Source organism: Pelodiscus sinensis, chromosome 3, assembly GCF_052426305.1.
Source record: "Pelodiscus sinensis isolate ZL-2025 chromosome 3, ASM5242630v1, whole genome shotgun sequence".
In the NCBI taxonomy this organism is placed as follows: domain Eukaryota; kingdom Metazoa; phylum Chordata; order Testudines; family Trionychidae; genus Pelodiscus; species Pelodiscus sinensis.
This window is the reverse complement of record NC_143054.1, coordinates 3,525,343-3,543,389: the sequence shown is the minus strand read 5'-3', so window position 1 is coordinate 3,543,389 and position 18,047 is coordinate 3,525,343. Positions and strand designations below refer to the sequence as shown.

At 57.5% G+C, this 18,047-nt stretch overlaps 1 protein-coding gene across 2 annotated transcripts in view; it reads left to right on the top strand.

Annotated features, from left to right (window-relative positions):
* Window positions 1–5,173: 5,173 nt before the first annotated feature.
* Window positions 5,174–18,047, top strand: part of SCARA3 (scavenger receptor class A member 3) — a 30,349-nt gene continuing 17,475 nt past the window's right edge. Inside the window, exon 1 of one of the 2 annotated variants that reach the window (XM_075925953.2) lies at window positions 5,174–5,479. In XM_075925953.2, the coding sequence (XP_075782068.2) occupies window positions 5,473–5,479 (7 nt within the window). In that variant the 5' untranslated portion in view covers window positions 5,174–5,472. The remainder of the gene's footprint in view (window positions 5,480–18,047) is intronic. The other variant, XM_075925952.2, reaches the window with a different exon arrangement.

Below are 18,047 nucleotides of genomic sequence, written 5' to 3'. Positions count from 1 at the left end.
GGCTGGGTGCAGAAGGGGGCTCAGGGTAGGGGATTGGGGCACAGGAGGGGGAGGGGGGTGTGGGGTCTGGGACAGAGGCTGGGTGCAGAAGGGGGCTCAGGGTAGGGGATTGGGGCACAGGAGGGGGGTGTGGGGTCTGGGACAGAGGCTGGGTGCAGAAGGGGGCTCAGGGTAGGGGATTGGGGCACAGGAGGGGGTGTGGGGTCTGGGACAGAGGCTGGGTGCAGAAGGGGGCTCAGGGTAGGGGATTGGGGCACAGGAGGGGGGTGTGGGGTCTGGGACAGAGGCTGGGTGCAGAAGGGGGCTCAGGGTAGGGGATTGGGGCACAGGAGGGGGGTGTGGGGTCTGGGACAGAGGCTGGGTGCAGAAGGGGGCTCAGGGTAGGGGATTGGGGCACAGGAGGGGGTGTGGGGTCTGGGACAGAGGCTGGGTGCAGAAGGGGGCTCAGGGTAGGGGATTGGGGCACAGGAGGGGGTGTGGGGTCTGGGACAGAGGCTGGGTGCAGAAGGGGGCTCAGGGTAGGGGATTGGGGCACAGGAGGGGGGTGTGGGGTCTGGGACAGAGGCTGGGTGCAGAAGGGGGCTCAGGGTAGGGGATTGGGGCACAGGAGGGGGGTGTGGGGTCTGGGACAGAGGCTGGGTGCAGAAGGGGGCTCAGGGTAGGGGATTGGGGCACAGGAGGGGGTGTGGGGTCTGGGACAGAGGCTGGGTGCAGAAGGGGGCTCAGGGTAGGGGATTGGGGCACAGGAGGGGGGTGTGGGGTCTGGGACAGAGGCTGGGTGCAGAAGGGGGCTCAGGGTAGGGGATTGGGGCACAGGAGGGGAGTGTGGGGTCTGGGACAGAGGCTGGGTGCAGAAGGGGGCTCAGGGTAGGGGATTGGGGCACAGGAGGGGGGTGTGGGGTCTGGGACAGAGGCTGGGTGCAGAAGGGGGCTCAGGGTAGGGGATTGGGGCACAGGAGGGGGGTGTGGGGTCCGGAAGGAATTTGGGTGAAGTAGGGGGTTGAGGTGCCAGAGGGAGGGCAAGGTCTGGGGGAGGGGCTGGGTGCAAGGGAAGATTGTGAGGGGGTGCAGCGGGCTTGGGTGGTGGCAGGGAGTTGGAGGGTGGGGCGGAGGCGAGGTGCCAGGTGTAGGCTCTGGCCGGGAGGCACCGATCCTAGGCGGTTCCCTGGGCAGGCTCCCTGCCCTGCTGTGCCCCACACGGCTCTCAAACGGGGCCAGCCTGTGCAACTCTGTGCTGCCAGTGGGGGCTGCGAGGATTTGAGGGGGCAGGGGCAGTGTGGGGAGCCATCCCACCACTGGGCACGGAGCACAGAGGTGCCCAGGCTTTGAGCAGCGTATGGGGCACGGCCGAGGGCCGGCCCCTGGGGACCCGCTACATTGGCAGCGAGCCAGATCTGAAGCTTTGATGGGCCATCCCTGGCCTGCCGGCCACATTTTGCCCACCCCGGTCTCTAACGTCCTGGAGCTGCCTTAATACCCCCAGGGCTTTTTGTCTCACCAGGCTCCTGCAGGAGCTTGGGGTTGTGTCTGGACATGAGCTTGGCTGGAAGCGTAGCACTTGGGAGATGGCTCTGTGGTCCCTGAGGTGTTGCATGCCCCTTGGTCACGGGTTCAAATGCAGCCCCGCGGGGGCATCCTGCTGTAGGTGGGGGCTTGTTCAGGCCCAGAGCCTCAGCAATATTTGGGTGCCTGATGGATAGAATCACAGGACTGGGAGGTCATCAAGTCCAGTCCCCTGCCCTCACAGCAGGGCCAAGCACCTAGACCATCCCTGACAGGTGTCTGTCCAACCTGCTCTGAAATATCCCCAGGGATGGAGTTTCCACAACCCCCCCAGGCAACTTATTCCAGTGTTTCACCACCCTGACAGTTAGGAAGTTTTTCCTAATGTCCAACCCAAACCTCCCTGGCTGCAGTTTAAGCCCATTGCTTCTTGTCCTGTCCTCTGAGGCAAAGGAGAACCATTTTTCTCCTTCCTCCTTGTAACACCCCGTGATGTAGTGGGAGGCTGTCTGCTCTGTGATCCCGGGTCTCCCTGCGCTGGGATGGGAGATTCTCACTGATTCTCCCAAATGTGGATTAACCCAGACACCCCGGCTCAGCCTCCCAGGGAGGGAGACAAAGGAAGGAGGGCGAGACCAGCACCTGGCTGGGGGGCAGGGCTGGAGGAGAGTTTGAGTTTCTGGCTGGTATCATGGAGGAAGCAGCCTAAGCATGGGGCTGGGATTTAGGGGCCCAGTCTCCCCCATCTCAAGGGGGGCTGAGGCATCCTAGGCCTGCCCTGTTACCAGATGACATCTGTGCTGTGCTGTATCCTGGAGAAGCAATAAACTCCCTCTATTCTACTGGCTGGTGGAGTCTGTTTGTGCCATTATGGGGGTGCAGGAGGCAGGGGAACCCCGACACCGCCACACACCCCTTTTAGGTACTTGAAAGGTGCTATCATGTCCCCTCTCAGTCTTCTCTTTTTCAACCTAAACTAGCCCAATTTCTTCAACCTTGCCTCATAGATCATGTTCTTTAAACCAGTGTTTCAAGTAGCCTTGAGGTACTCGAGAGAAGTGCAGGAGTACATCGACAACCGAAATTTGGAGAAAACGGAATTTTTGTTCTAAGTTTTAGAGCGCTTTCTTATTTTTGTACTTTCTACTCCGAAAGTTTTCTTTGCCTGCCTGGCTACGATTAAGTTGTTTACCCAAATGTGGTGCAATGGTAGGAACAAATTGTTGTGTCTGAAAACTGTAGGTACTGAGAATACTTATCTTTTTAAAGGGGGTACTTTATAAGAAAAAGGTTGAGAAACACTGCTTCAAACCTTTCAACGTGTTTGTTGCTCTTCTCTGGACCGGTGCTTTTTTGTGATGTGCTGCCCAGTACGCAGTACTAGCACCGGCTGTCAAACCTCAACAACTTTTCGTCTGGAGTACTGGCAGCCTTCCCCCTCCCCCTTTGTCCTATCCTCACAGGCCAGGGAGAACAATTTTTCTCCCTCCTCCTTGTGACATCCTTTTAGATACTTGAAAGCTGCTCTCACGTCCCCTCTCAGTCTTCTCCTTTCCAACCGAAACAAGCCCAATTCCTGCAGCCTCCCCTCAGAGCTCATGTTCTCGAGACCTTTCATCATTTGTGTTGCTCTTCTCTGGACCTTCACCAGTTTCTCCACCTCTTTCCTGCAATGGGGTGCCCAGAACCGGACCCAACACTCCAACCAAGCCCTACTCAGCGCAGAGCAGAGCGGAAGAACGACTTCTCGTGTCTGACTCTCTACACCCGTTAATTCCACCCAGAATCACATTTGGTTTTTTTGCAACAGCGCCGCACTGTTGACTCGTGTTCAGCGTGTGGCCCGCTCTGAGCCTGGCAGCGGGTGGACTCACCGCCACGGCGGCTCCTTCCAGTAGCCTTGGGAATTAGCTCACATGCCCACAGGACACCTTCCTTGGGCTGGTGTCTCCCCTTGGCTTCACTCCACATGCTCCCTTCCAGACCATGGCGCTCTCTCCAGGGCACAGCCCTCCGGCAACGCCCGCTCCAGTGACTCTCAGCCCCCTTCCAGGAGGGTGTTTGTCAGTCTCTGCCCTCCAGGGTCCTCCCCTCCAGGGTCCTCCTGTCCCCAGGGAACACCCAGTTCTCCAGACCCTCCTTGCTCCAGTGCCCCACTGCCAGTCTTCATCTAGCCCCTGCCTCAGGGGCTAACTGCAATCTGAAATGGCCACTCAGCGCTGGCAAAGGGGTGTAGACCTGCTGCCTTTGCCTCCCCTGGCTACCTCCCTGCAGCCCTAGTGCCCCTCGGGCCTTGCTTCAGCCCAGGCCAAGGCTCCCCCAGCTCTGCCTGACTTTCCCCAGACCGGCTCTATGGCCAGGAAACCTCCTGCTTCCCTGGCAGCCAGATCCTTTCTGTTCTCCAGCAAGAGTCCTTCTCTCCCGCCAGGAGCCCTCCTTTATACAGCCCCCAGCTGGGCCCTAATCAGCAATAACGCCTCAGCTGGGGCTTCTCTCGCTGCCCTTGCTCAGGGCTGGGTTTTTGCTCTTACAGGGCCAGTACAGGGCAGACGTCCTGCCGCAGGGCTCCTTCCTGGGCCGTCGCTTCGCCTTTGTGTGTGTGACACCGACTGGTCCGTCCTTCCTCAGTGGAGCCCTTTGCACTTGTCCTTATTGAACGGCGGCCTATTGACCTCAACCCATCGTTCCCGCGGAGGTGCGCGCCTGCGCGGCCAGGCACATCAAATTCTTCCCCCTCCCACCTCCTCTGGAGAGTCGCGTGGCAGCGCTCGCGTGGCAGGCGGCTGCTCCGGTGGGTGGGGCCAGCTGAGACAGTGTGGTGAGGGAGCCACTGGTGCCGGGGGCCGGGGACGTCTGCTCCAGTGGTTGGGGCTGTCACGTGGCGGGTGGGGGGCGGGGCCTGTTCTGGTAGCTGAGGCCAGGAACGGGACCTACCACATGGGGGGGGAGAGGGGGTTCTGCTCCGGTGGCCGTATAAAAGAGAGCAGCTTAGCTCAGTCTAGGCTAGATGCTGGAGAGGAAGGCCATGCTGCCCTATGACCCAAGGGCCATCTCACCCTGCAAGGAAGGGGTGCCTTATAGACTCTGAGGCTGCATCTAGACTGGCAAGTTTTTGCGCAAAAGCGCAAAAACTTACCAGCTGTCTACACTGGGCGCTTGAATTTGCGCAAGAACACGGACGATCTCATGTATGATTGTCAGTGTTCTTGTGCAAATACACTCCCGCTCGGGAAAAAGCCCTCTTGCACAAATGCTTTTGCACAAGAGGGCCAGTGTAGACAGGTAAGAACTATTATGTGCAAAAAAGCCCCGATGGCGAAAATGAGGATCGGGACTTTCTTGCGCAAAATCGTGTCTAGATTGGCCATGGATGCTTTTGTGCAAAGCCAAAGGGTTAAGGCATCTCTGCTCCCCCCCCCCCCCCCCGTGACCCACAGCACCCCAGATCAGAATGGCCCCTATTGGACTCACTGAGAAAGCTCCCCCCCCCCCCAGCGAGGTGGACGCTCAGCTCAGGATCCGGCCCCTAGGACGGACAGGCCCGTCTCCCTCCCCCCAGGCTGGGGGGCTCCAACCTCCCCCGCCTTCTGTGCATGGGCAGAGCCAGCCGGGCTCGGGGGCGGCCCCCCCGGACATTTGTTAGCAATTAAGCCGGTCGGGAGGGGGCGGCCGCCGGCAGAGTCTGCCCGCTGCAGACGGGACCGCTCGGCCCAGCGCGCTGCCCGGCTCCCGCAGGCCGGCCGGCGCCCTGGGAGCCGCGGGGAGCCGGCAGGGCGCGGGCCGGCTGCTCGGGGCGTAGGGCGGGCGGCGGAGCGAGGAGCGGGGGCGCACGGGGATGCCCGCGGGGAGAGCGGCCCCCGGCGCGGCGCACGGAGGGCGGGGCGGTGGCTGGGGGCCAGGGCTGACCCGCCTGCCGCCCTGGTGCCTTCCTCTCCCCGGGGCGCGCTCGCCCGGAGCCCGGCGTGAACCATGAGAGGTGAGCGCTGCGCCCCGGGCCGCCGCGGAGCGCAAGGGGCCCGTCGGCTGGGGGCGCGGGAGCCGAGCCGGGGAGCGGGGGGGCAGATCCAGAGTCCCGAGGCCAGCAGCTCCCCCCCCCCCCCCAGCCGGCTGGACACAGGCCAGGGAACCTCGACTCGGGGTCGGGAGGGGGCTGGCTCGGGGGGGGGGACACAGAGTTGGGGACGGGGCTGGGGGGGCACAAGGGACAGAGTTGGCGACGGGGCTGGTGGGGGGGCAGGGCTGGTGGGGGGCAGGGGACAGAGTGGGGGACAGGGCTGGTGGGGGGCAGGGGACAGAGTGGGGGACGGGGCTGGTGGGGGGCAGGGGACAGAGTTGGGGACGGGGCTGGGGGCGGGGGGGAGGGGCAAGGGACAGAGTTGGCGACGGGGCTGGTGGGGGGGGGGCTGGGGGACGGGGCTTGCGGGGGGGTAAGGGACAGATTTGGGGACGGGGCTTGTGGGGGGTAAGGGACAGAGTTGGCGACGGGGCTGGTGGGGGGGGGCTGGCGACGGGGCTTGCGGGGGGGTAAGGGACAGAGTTGGGGATGGGGCTGTGGGGGGGCAAAAGACAGAGTTGGGGACGGGGCTGGTCCTGGGGTGCGGCGAGAGAGCTCCTCGGTCCGTCCCACGTGCCCAGCTCTGTCTGGCGGGGACAGCCCTCGAGGAGCCCCCCCACACACACACGCAGAGCCAGGGCTTCCCTCGCCCATGCGCCCGGGATCCCCCCCCCCCCCTCCGAGGGCACATGCCTCCGGGCCAGCTGCAGTGACCTGCCTGCTCCGCATGGCCCACGCTGCCTTGCAGGAGCCAGCCTTCCTGGGGCGCGGGTGGCCAGCTCGGATGGGGATCGGGAGCCAGTCGATCCCGAGCCGGGGTACTATGGGGGCAGATAGAGCCCGCTCCCCCTCTAGACAGCGCCAAAGCCCCCAGGTACTCCGGGGGCAGATAGAGCCCGCTCCCCCTCTAGACAGCGCCAAAGCCCCCAGGTACTCCGGGGGCAGATAGAGCCCGCTCCCCCTCTAGACAGCGCCAAAGCCCCCCGGTACTCCGGGGGCAGATAGAGCCCGCTCCCCCTTTAGACAGCGCCAAAGCCCCCCGGTACTACGGGGGCAGATAGAGCCTGCTCCCCCTCTAGACAGCGCCAAAGCCCCCCGGTACGGGGGCAGATAGAGCCTGCTCCCCCTCTAGACAGCGCCAAAGCCCCCCGGTACTCCGGGGGCAGATAGAGCCCGCTCCCCCTTTAGACAGCGCCAAAGCCCCCCGGTACTCCGGGGGCAGATAGAGCCCGCTCCCCCTCTAGACAGCGTCAAAGCCCCCCGGTACTACGGGGGCAGATAGAGCCCGCTCCCCCTCTAGACAGCACCAAAGCCCCCCGGTACTCCGGGGGCAGAGCCAGGGTGCTGGACGCCACCGGAGAAAGCCCCTTGGGTAGGAGAACCGCGGGGAAGCTTTGTCAGCTGCATCCTGGCTCCCAGGATTTCTGGCAGCAGCCCGAATATCTCCCCCCTACTTTGGGACGCTGGCAAGCCTTGTATTCCCCCCCTCCCCCGGACGGGGAGGGGCAGGTTTGGATGTTCCTAAAGCCGCCGGTTCCCTTCCCAAAGGCTAGAGACTGGAAGTGCTTGGATGCCTGATAAAGGAGCCAGGTAAGGACTAGGGGTGGACAGTGCAGTCGATTAGCGGATCCCTCAAAGCTGACAGGTTAATGCTATAGTCGACACGCATTTCCCTCCCCCCGCTTGCCAGTACATTTTTAGCAGGCTGGCCAGCAGCCCAGCTGAGTCCTGGCTTGGGCCGGGTCGGGGACCTACCCCCTGGCTCTGCACTGAAAGTGTATTAGCAGCCCTGTTTAGTTCTGGCTCCTGCCGGGTCCGGGAGCTTAGACCTGCCCTAGACAGGGGCTGCTGCCTCTGTCTGAGAAGCAGCAGCGCGGGACAACAGGCAGACGGTTCACAAGGGCAGCTGGTTTTTAAACCGGCTCCCCTCCTGGGCCAGCTTCCACCTGGCACCCCACGCTGCGGCCTCTGAAACAGGCAGCAACGCGGAGTGGGGCCGGAGCACACTGGCTACCGCCCGCCCGGGAGACTGTAGAACAGTCGAGTAACCGCTAAGAATCCATGAGGTTACTGGCTGTCCAATTAGCTGATATTTAACACCCCTAGTAAGGGCCAGGCTGCTCGGCAGAGAGTTGGTGTTACGCCGACAGGCAGAACCGAACCGGTGACCTCTGGCGCTTAGTGCATGACCCTCTACTGCTTGGGCTAAAAGCCAGCTGGGGCTGATTGTCAGGGGAGCGGGTCCAGCCATCCCTCCAGCTCTACTGCTGGCACTTGCATGGGATCTGACAGCAGCTGGCTCTGGGCGGCAGAGAAATGCCCTGGTCCTGGCACGTTCCAAACTGGCCGCCCCGAAACACCCCTCCCAGGGCAGATGGCTCCAGCGACCCTGCGACCCTGACGCCGCAGGGCAGGGCGTGGGACTCAGCGCCCGCCTGGGAGGGTAAATAGTCGAGCCGCTTGCTGCGGCGCCGTGCGTGATCCAGAGAGAGGGGGAAGCCGGGGAGCCGCCTGCTTTGGGAAATGGCATGGCCCCGCTCCGCCAGCCCCTGTCCTGGATGCTTGTCCTTTTGTGAGGGGGAGGGAGTTTGCGAAGCTGCTGCCCTGTCAGACGCAGGCCTGGTTGGGTTACTTTCTAGCGCAGGGGCGAGGAACCTTTTTTGGGTTGGGGGCTGCTGACCCACAGAAAAATCAGTCGGGGGCTGCACTCAAGTGAGATGCAAAAAACCCCCACACTCATGTAGCCCCCAAGTGAGGGGAAAGACCCTCCCCTCGTTCCGCTCGCACACCAGAGCCTGGGGGGGCGGGGGAGGCTAGTAGATTTTGTGTGCTCCAGCCCCATAGGGTGGCGGGGGCTCCCCAAAGCTGAGGAGGGGGGCTTTGCCTCGGGGGGCACATCCATGCAAGCAGGGGGCGCGTTTGTTTGCAGCCCGCGGTGCAGTTTCGGGTTTACGGTGCGGTTTGGGTTGATATATGTTTTCGTAGTTCAATTCCTGGACTGTTGTGAAGCCAAAACAGAAAAGTCGTCAATATCATGGTCTGCTGTTGAGAGGCATTTTAGTAGTGACATTCCTGGACTGTCAATTGCTCATGTAAAGCACTGTCAATATGGGTGAATATTGCGTTTTATTAATACCAGCAGAACTGACTTAAATGGGGCCAGTGTGTTGTGTAGGCTTGCCTTCATCTTTGTATTCATGCCCGTCAGTGGGAAAGAAGCTATTTGCATATATTTGCATATATATTTGCATGTACATGCAACCACACTTAAGCTGTGGCCCTCGGCCTGTGCTGTGGGTATCCTTGTGGCCCCTGGCGCTTCCAAAGTTGAGTAGCCCCGAGCTAGACCGTCCCTGCCTTGGATTTGTCTAACGAACCTGCTCTTAAAAACCTCCAGTGATGGAGACTCCACAGCGTCCCTCAGCAATTTATTCCAGTGTTTAACCATCTTGGCAGGCAGGAAGCTTTTCCGAATGTCCAACCAAAACCTCCCTTGCTGCAGTTTAAGCCCCTTGCTTCTTGTCCTGTCCTCGGTGGGCAGAGAGAACAATTTACCCCCCTCCTTTCTGTACGTCTTTAAGGACCATTGACATGTGCCACCTCCGTCTTCTCCAGGCGAAACAAGCCCAGTGTTTTCCCTCCTCCCGGGCAGGTTTTGTTTTCTAGACCTTTAATCGTGTGTGTTGGTATTATCCACACACTTCAGCAGTGTGCTGTCTATGCCGCTATCCAAATGATTTCTGGAGATGCTGCCTAGGACAGATTCCTGTGGGACCCCACTCAATTTACCCTTCCAGCCTATTGGTAACTGCTCTCGGAGTACGTCTTAGACCAGCGGTCTCCAACCTTTTTAAGCACGAGATCACTTTTTGAATTTCAGTGCAATCCAGGATCTACCTCAAACCCAAACACCCTGGCCCCGCCTCCTTCCCGCCCCTTCTCCGAGGCCCCGCCCCTGCTCACTCCATCCTCCCTCCCCCATTCTCGCTCACTTTTATCAGGCTGGGGGCAAGGGTTTGGAGGTGCAGGAGGGGCTCAGGACGGGGGCCGGGGTTCGGAATGTTGGCTCCAGCTGGGCACCGCTTACCGCCGGTGGTGGTGCAGCGGTGCTAAGGCACCACTCCCAAAAGCAGCCTCCATCCCTGCCTCTCCTCTGCTCTATGGAGTTGTGGTACAGGGTGGCAGGAGGGGCACCTTGACATCAGCAGCCCCCCTTCCTCTTCTTCCAGTGCCCTGCACAGCACGCAGCAGGATCCCAGGGGCGAGAGGCACTTCCAAGGCACATGGCCAGAGCAGCACGGCAGTGCTGAGAGGGGCAGATGAAAGGCCGGCACTTGACAGCCTCCCAGCCAAACCGGTCAGGATCCCCTGTCACAGGTTCCAAGATCTCCCAGTAGATCCCGATCGACTGGTTAGTGAGCACTGTCTTAGACTGTTTTAGTCTGTAACTTTAAACACCAGGGCTACGTCTACACTGGCACGATTTTCCGGAAATGCTGAAAACGGAACAGTTTTCCGTTATACGTATTTCCGGAAAAAGCGCGTCTACATTGGCAGGATGCTTTTCCGGAAAAGCACTTTTTCCGGAAAAGCGTCTGTGCCAATCTAGATGCGCTTTTCCGCAAAAAAGCCCCGATCGTCATTTTCGCGATCGGGGCTTTTTTGCGGAAAACACGACTGTGCTGTCTACACTGACCCGTTTCCGGAACAGTTTTCTGGAAAAAGGACTTTTGCCCGAAAGGGAGCAGCATAGTATTTCCGGAAAAGCGACAGATTTCTTACAGTAGATCGTCAGTGCTTTTCCGGAAATTCAAGGCGCCAGTGTAGACAGCTGGCAAGTTATTCCGGAAAAGCGGCTGATTTTCCGGAATAAGTGGCCAGTGTAGACACAGCCAATGAGTAGCCTTGTGTCCCTTTAGAGACTAACAAAAATATATGTAGTATCATGAAACCCACTTCATCAGATGGTGAGCTGGAGTAGAAACAACAGAGCCAAGATATGTATAGTGGGGGGGGGGGGAGTATGGGTTTTCCAATCAGGTTTATACCTTATGGTCACTCCAGCTGGGTTGTTTTCCCCTCCTTTGCTCATGAGAGAGCCCCACGCAACAGTGTCACAAGCCATCCTGAAGTCGAGAGGGTTCCTCTCTCCATCGCTGGCGATGGTTCAGTCGCGAGTGGGTGTGTTCCTAAAAGAGCTGTTGTTGGAAGTGTTTCAGGGCGGCCCCGTGGCCTGTGTGAGGCAGGTCAGACTAGATGCAAACAGCAGTCCCTGCTGGGTTTACAATCTGCCGTTCTTGGAGTCGAAGCAGCATCCCACCCAGCTCAGTCCCGGTCATCAGGCTCAGTCGCTGGCATCGGGAAACAGCCGGACCGCTCACTACCGCATGCTCCCATTCCATGCAACAGGCAGACAGCTTCAGTGCATGCATCTGTGACGTAGTGGGGGTAACTTGCTAGGGCTGTGGTGACCTCCGCTGTCTGTAACACGAGTCATTATGCAAAGGGGGCTCCAAACCTGTCTGACCAGCTACCCCCCATGGGGAGAAACAAAGGAAGGTGGAAGGCTGCCCCTGGCTGGGGGGCAGGGCTGGAAGAGAGTGAGTTTTCGGTCTGGGATCATGGAGGAGACAGCCTAGGAAAGGGGCTGGAATTTAGGGGCCCAGTATCCCCCATATCAAGGGGGGCTGAGGCATCCTAGGCCTGCCCTGTAACCAAATTACATCTGTGCTGTGCTGTATCCTGGAGAAGCAATAAACTCCCTCTATTCTACTGGCTGGTGGAGTCTGTTTGTGCCATTACGGGGGTGCAGGAGTCGGGGGAACCCCAACGCATCGTCACAGCATCCGAGGACTAAAAATCAGCCTTAGGAATCTCAAAATCCCCCTTCTACATGCGTTAATAGCGCAAGGGCCAGCGTTACCCTCCAACCACGCCTCCAGCAGCGCCACCTCCGCTGAGCGAGCCCGAGACGTGGACGGAGTTGAAGGTGGGGTGCCCAGAGGGGAGATAGACCTGAGAGGGGAAGCAGGCCTAGTGGTTAGGCCGCTGGCTGAGTGTCTCCACTGCTAGGTTCTATTTACAGCCCCGCCGTTGACTTTGTTTGGGGCCTTGGGCACGTCACTCCCTCTATGCCTCAGTTTCCCCATCTGCGCAGGGGGAGCAGTGACTGTCAGAACAGCCCTTTGCCCTCTTCTGGTGGCAGTGCTGCGGAAATGCAAAGCCTTGTTCTTTACGGTGTTGGTGCTTTGTGTGGGGGGCTCTTGGGATGTGAAGGCCAAAAGGGACCCTTTAGGATTATCTGACCTGCAGAATGCCTCACCCAGAATTTTACACAGCCCGGGGCTGCTGGCAGGGATACGTCACACACAGCTGTCTTCCCTCTCTGGCTATGAGCGAGGACAATACAATCTGAGCTCCGCCGGGAAGAGCCGGAACTCCGTCCCCCAGAATCTGTTCTGATCAGGTCTTGCTGGGGCCGGGCCCTGGCTCCAAAAGCCAACGCAGAATGCCTGGGTTAATGCCGGGGCCAACTGACCTGCAGAGCACAAATCCTTTGCCTTTTAGATTCAGTCTAAAAGACTAGGCAGCGTGGTTGGGATTTTTTAACTACCGTAAAATCTCAAATATAATGTGCACCAATGTATAAGACGCACCCTGGCTTTTGAATTTGATAATAATGGACAAATCTATACTCCTATATATAATGCGCACCCTGACTTTTGCAAGTCTATGGTTTGCTGGTACATCGTATTTCCTGCCTTTTTGTATTGCTGGTTGATTGCACGTGAGCGTATGACTATAGACTACGTGGTGTTTCGACGCTCTATTGCCTTTAAATTCGAAAATATCGATTCTTAGTGATACCTTGAGTTGTCGACGATCTTACACTAAAGCTGAAAAACTTAAGGTAGTTAGCTATGTTGAGGCTCATGGTACAAAGCTGCCAGCTGCGAATTTGATGGCATAGCAGAGTCGGAAAGAGCGCCAGCAAGCGTTGCCTCGAACAAAGATGCCATCTTAGCGTGGCATCGGCGTGGAACTGCCAAAATAAAACTTTAAACGGTAACTCCTTTATATAATGCGCACCCCAACTTTGACCCAAAAAACCTTGGAAAAAAGTGCGCATTATATTCGAGATTTTACGGTATCTGACTGACCGCACGTGAGTTTAATCACAAACGGGTTTAGAACTGCACAAACTAAAATCATAGAACCTGGAAGGGACCTTGCGAGATCATCAAGGGTCCTTGCCCTCATTGCAGGACCAAGCACCATCTAGAGCATCCCTGACAGGTATCTGTCCAATCTGCTCTTAAATATCTCCAGGGATGGAGATTCCACAACCCCCCAGGAAATTTATTCCAGTGTTTCACCACCCTGACAGGCAGGAAGTTTTTCCTGATGTCCAACCTAAACCTCTCTTGTTGCAGTTTCAGCCCCTTGCTTCTTGTCTTACTCTCCAAATAGTTCCTGGCCCCCTCTTGGGTCTTTGTTTGGTAGCTTTGCACTTTGCTTGGAGATCAGCCGTTGCAGAGGGAACCGAGGCGTTTTTGGGAAGGCGCCGGTAAAGGTGCGGAACGCACCCCGTGGCGTGGGTGAGTAGGAAGCCACCCGTGGGCTGTGTGCCTTGGCGGCCCAGGTGCGTTGCAGCCACAGAGGAGATAACGGGAACCCTTCTTCTAGCCTGAATTTAGGCTTCTGTGCTCAGGGCTGTTGGCTTAAACTAAGCCTTCGTGCCGCATTTGTAGAGGGCTTTGGCTGTTCCATCCGGTGAGCCTAGATCTAGTCCAGCGCAAGCCTGTGACCAGTGTATGGATTCCCATCAGTTACATGGGCTTGCTCTCAGCTCTCCTCCGTTTTAGCCTGCGCTCCTCTGATGTCGGGGGGTTAGTTACTCCTGAATATGACACAGCTATAAGGGAAAGCAGAATTGAGCCCTGCAGGGGGTTCCAAAGAGGCTGGAGAGAGGCTGGTCTCAGTGGGGGCAGGTGCCAGAAAGAGGAGCAATGGGGGAGGTCTAGGTTGGAGATTAGGACAAACGATTCCCCTAGGTGGGTGGGGAAGCCCTGGGCTGGGTTCCCTCGGGAGGGGGTGGAATCTCCATCCCTAGGGGTGTGTAAGTCCCGGCTGGACAAAGGCCTGGGGCTACATCTAGACTGGAAGCCTCTTTCGAAAGAGCGCGTCTAGACTACAACCCGTGCTTTCAAAAAAGCAAGCAGCTTTTTCGAGAGCGAGCACCCGGGCAGTCTGGCTGCTCGCTTTCGAAAAAACACCGTTTGCATTCCATCGCGCCTTTTTTCGAAAGGGCACTTAAAAAAAAAAAGGCGTTCTTCCTCGTAAAATGAGGTTTTCTGCGCTTGAAAAAACTGCCTCCTCCTTTCAATTTACTTTACTTTCACAGGGGAAAGTTTTTTTGAAAAAAGGCCACTTTTTTCACAAAAACCCTGTAGTCTAGACACACCCTGGGTTGGGGTTGGTCTTGCCCCGGGATTCTGTGTCATGTTTTGGTTCTATGCAGTTCCTGACAGCAGCTCCCCAGAATTTGCAGTCCCAGATCCTGCAGCATTGGTGTTTCCTGTGAAACCAAGTAGAGTTGGCCACAGGAAGAGAGCAGTAACTCCAGTGGGCACATCTGCTTGAGGAGAAGCAACTGGCCTTTGTTCCTGGGGGGGGGGGGGGGGGGCAGAGCTATGGAAGGCAGGACTTGAACCCATGACCCTATCCTCCCCAGGTAAGCACCTTATCCCCTATGCCATGCCAGAACTTGCCCGACCACCTTACTGTCAAGTGACCCTTATATCTCCTTCCCTCTGGCTGCCCAGTTTTTGACTGTCCCCTCCTGACCAGCCCCAACCCCTAGGGGAGGTGGGACTTGAACCCATAACCCTATCCTCCCCAGCCAAGCACCCTAACCCCCTCACCAGCATCCTGTCTTCCCTCCCTTGTTTTTGTGCACGTCTAGTGTTGCTAGGAAGCCTGGGGATTGGAGACAGGGGTTTTGCGCTGTGAGACTGCAGCTTTGGAAAAGGCGGATGAAAACGGCAGCGGGTTTTCCCCGCGCTCACGGCAGGGAACGTCTCAGTCTTTTTCTCACTTTTCCTCTTTCGCTTCTAAGCTGAACGTAACAACATGTTTCTTCCTGGTTGGTAGAATTCTGGCTTTGGCTGGGGAGCCGGCCACGCATCCTGAAACTAACGCTCGGCTCTTTGCAGAGTCTCTTCCTGTTGGCTAAACAGTCCTGTTCCATGGTAATTACCTCAGAGCCATGAGATGTGGCTCTTTCATGCGCTAAAGATCCCAGTGGAATGTTTTGGATACATTGGTTAAGTAAATGTGGTTACGTACCAGAAGACAGCTGGTTCGGAACAGTCATCTGATTTCTCTGGGCACCAGGACTGACTAGGAAAATCAGTGTTCATCTAATTCCCTAATTGATTAGACACCTGTCTAGATCTTGGTAGCCAAGCGGGACATTTCCCTGTCTGTAGAAAGACAGTGCAAATTCTAAGTGTTACATAATTCTCACTTAACTTCTGGGAGGTTTTTTTTCCTCCTGCACCCTGTAATTTCAAAGAAACTCCAACGCGTGTTGTTGGAGTCAGTGTCACCTACCTACGACTTCACTTGGAGGAATTGGAGGGATATGATCGAGGTCTATAAAATCATGCTTGGTGTGGAGAATGTAAGGAAGGGAAAGTAATTTTCTTGTTCCCATAACATAAGAACTAGGGGGCACCGAATAAAATGAATAGGGAGCGGGTTTAAAACAAACCAAAGGAAGTTTTTCTTCGCTCGGTGCACAGTCAACCTGTGGAACTCCTCGCCAGAGGATGTGGGGAAGCCCAGGACTTTAACAGGGTTCAAAAAAGAGCTCAATAAATTCACAGAGGTTAGGTCCAGCAATGGCTGTGAGCCAGGCAGGGCAGGAATGGTGTCTCCGGGCTCTGTTTGTCAGAAGCAAGGAATGAGTGACGGGATCAGATCCCTGCTCTGTTCATTCTACCTGGGTTATTGGCCGCTGTCGGCAGCAAGGACCCAGGGCTAGATGGCCTGTCTGGCTGCTCTTGTGTTCTTAATGCCAAGAATTGTGGTTCTGGTGCACAACCACACACACAACACACTCCAAATTAGTCAGCCCTCTTTTTATTACTTCCTGGATGCTGTTCCATCCCGAAAGGGGCGCACAGCTGGGAGCCAGGGCTGCAGCAGACGTGCTCTTAGACATCCTCTGTCTCTCTCTTGTCCTGAAGCAGCCTCCGGCCGTGGCCCGGTCGAAAACGAGAAACTGAGTCGAGGGGCGGCTAAGCCAGACGCCTGGCTCTGTTCAGCATCCTCCCCCAGGCCGGCCAGTTTGAACGCCTACTCAGCACTTGGCCGTTGGCTCTCACATGCTCATGACATGCCGCAGCGAAAACTCTGCTCCAGCCGCCCTCCAAGCCGGGGGGAGGGAGGCAAAACCCACTTCCGAATGTTCCAGCGCCGGAAATCTTTGTGGACACATTAGGGCCTCGTTAGGCCATTCAAAGGAGGAGCTGGGTGGGGCATGTGTCAGGGGAAATGAGAATCAGATGAGATCTCTGCTGTTCCTCCACCGTGAGAAACAAAAGACGCTACCGAGGCAGCGAGCAGCCCGGATCTGTCGTCGGGCCTTTCACTGCCCTTGTCTCACTGGCCAATTTACAAGCCGCTCTGCGCCGGGGTGGGGGAGGGAAATGGGGTTTCCCTTTTCTCAGGGTGCCGGCGTTTGCCCATGACGGCGTGTGGGATGTTACCAAGGGAGGCGGATTTGGGAGGCTGGGGGAGGGAGGCAGAGCCCTTGTGTCAGCATCTGATCCCTAGCTACAAAGCCAGTATCTGCGGATTTGCCCGGCACTAGAGATCCGCCGCGGGGGAGTGGGGTAGGAACCTACGGGGAGGTGTGATCAGCAGAAAAAGACTCAGGGATTTCCCCAGAGGCGACCTGGGATGGGACGAGATTCCAGCCCCGGTTTCTAAGCTGCTGCTCAGGAGACGTGCGGGAACTCTCCCCAGAACGCTGAGCCCTGGTGGGGGGGGCGGAATCGGAGCAGAATTTTCCCACACGCCCACGGGGTTGGGTCTGAGGTTCTGTGTCAGACTCCACCTCGCGTATCCTATTGTCACAAGCCCCCAGCAAGCTGCAGTTCCCCGGGCTGCTGGGTGCAGAGGCTGAACTCTGCTGTCCCTGCCCCAAAGCCCAGGCACCTGCTCCTTGAGTGAGGGTAGACTCTCCAATATCTGTCGGCAGTATAGGTCCTTGACACACAGTTGGGCGGTTCTGATTCCCTCCAGCAGAGGGCAGTGAGGGATGCATGCACTGGCCAGTCATTCCAGCAGAATTCCCTCTCCTTTGAGCCTAAGCAATGCCTGGGAAAGAGACACATGTGGAGTCTGCGTGCTTCCCCCACAGGCTGGGAACAGCTCCATTATCCCGGGAGTCACTGATAACCCCCAGGGGCTTTGCAATTGTGCAACGGCAGCGGTTTCCCCAGGCCTAGGGAGGTGCGCAGGGCACATCCTCTCCCCTGGGAATGGGGTGCATTGCTCGAGAACCCAGCGGAATTAGGGCAGATGAAGGACCGTCCCTGAGAGCCCGTAACGCAAAGGGGAGGTGGGTCTGAGACCAGGCTGCACACATGAGGCCTCAGTTGGAGTCTCGTGTCCAGTTCTGGGCCCCACATTTCAGGGAAGATGTGGAGAAATGGGAGACGGTCCAGAGAAGAGCGACACAAATGATGACAGGTCTAGAGAACATGAGCTCTGAGGGAAGACTTGGGCTTGTTTAGTTGGGAAAGGAGAAGACTGAGAGGAGACAGGATAGTGGTTTTCAGGGTATCTTAATGGGTAGCAGGTTTAAAACTAATACAAGAAAGTTCTTCTTCACACACCGTGTAGTCAACCTGTGGAACTCCTTGCCAGAGGAGGCTGTGAAGGCTAGGACTATAATAGAGTTTAAAGAGAAGCTAGATAATTTCCTGGAGGTTAGGTCCATAAAAGGCTATTAGCCAGGGGATAAAATGGTGTCCTTGGCCTCTGTTTGTCAGAGGCTGGAGAGGGATGGCAGGAGACAAATCGCTTGATCGTTGTCTTCGTTCCACCTGGTGCTGGCCACTGTCGGCAGACAGGCTACTGGGCTAGATGGACCTTTGGTCTGACCCAGTACGGCCGTTCTTATGTCTCACAGAGAGGAGGGGGGGAAATTGTTCTCCTTGGCCTCTGAGGACAGGACAAGAAGCAAGGAGCTTAAACCGCAGCAAGGGAGGTTCAGGTTGGACATCAGAGAAAACTTCCTACCTGTCCGGGTGGTGAAACACTGGAATAAATTGCTGGGGGGAGGGGGGATGGAGTCTCCATCCCTGGAGATATGTAAGAGCAGGTTGGACAGACACTTGTCAGGGATGGTCTAGGTGGTGCTTGGTCCTGCCGTGAGGGCAGGGGGCTGGACTCGGTGACCTCTCGAGGGCCCTTC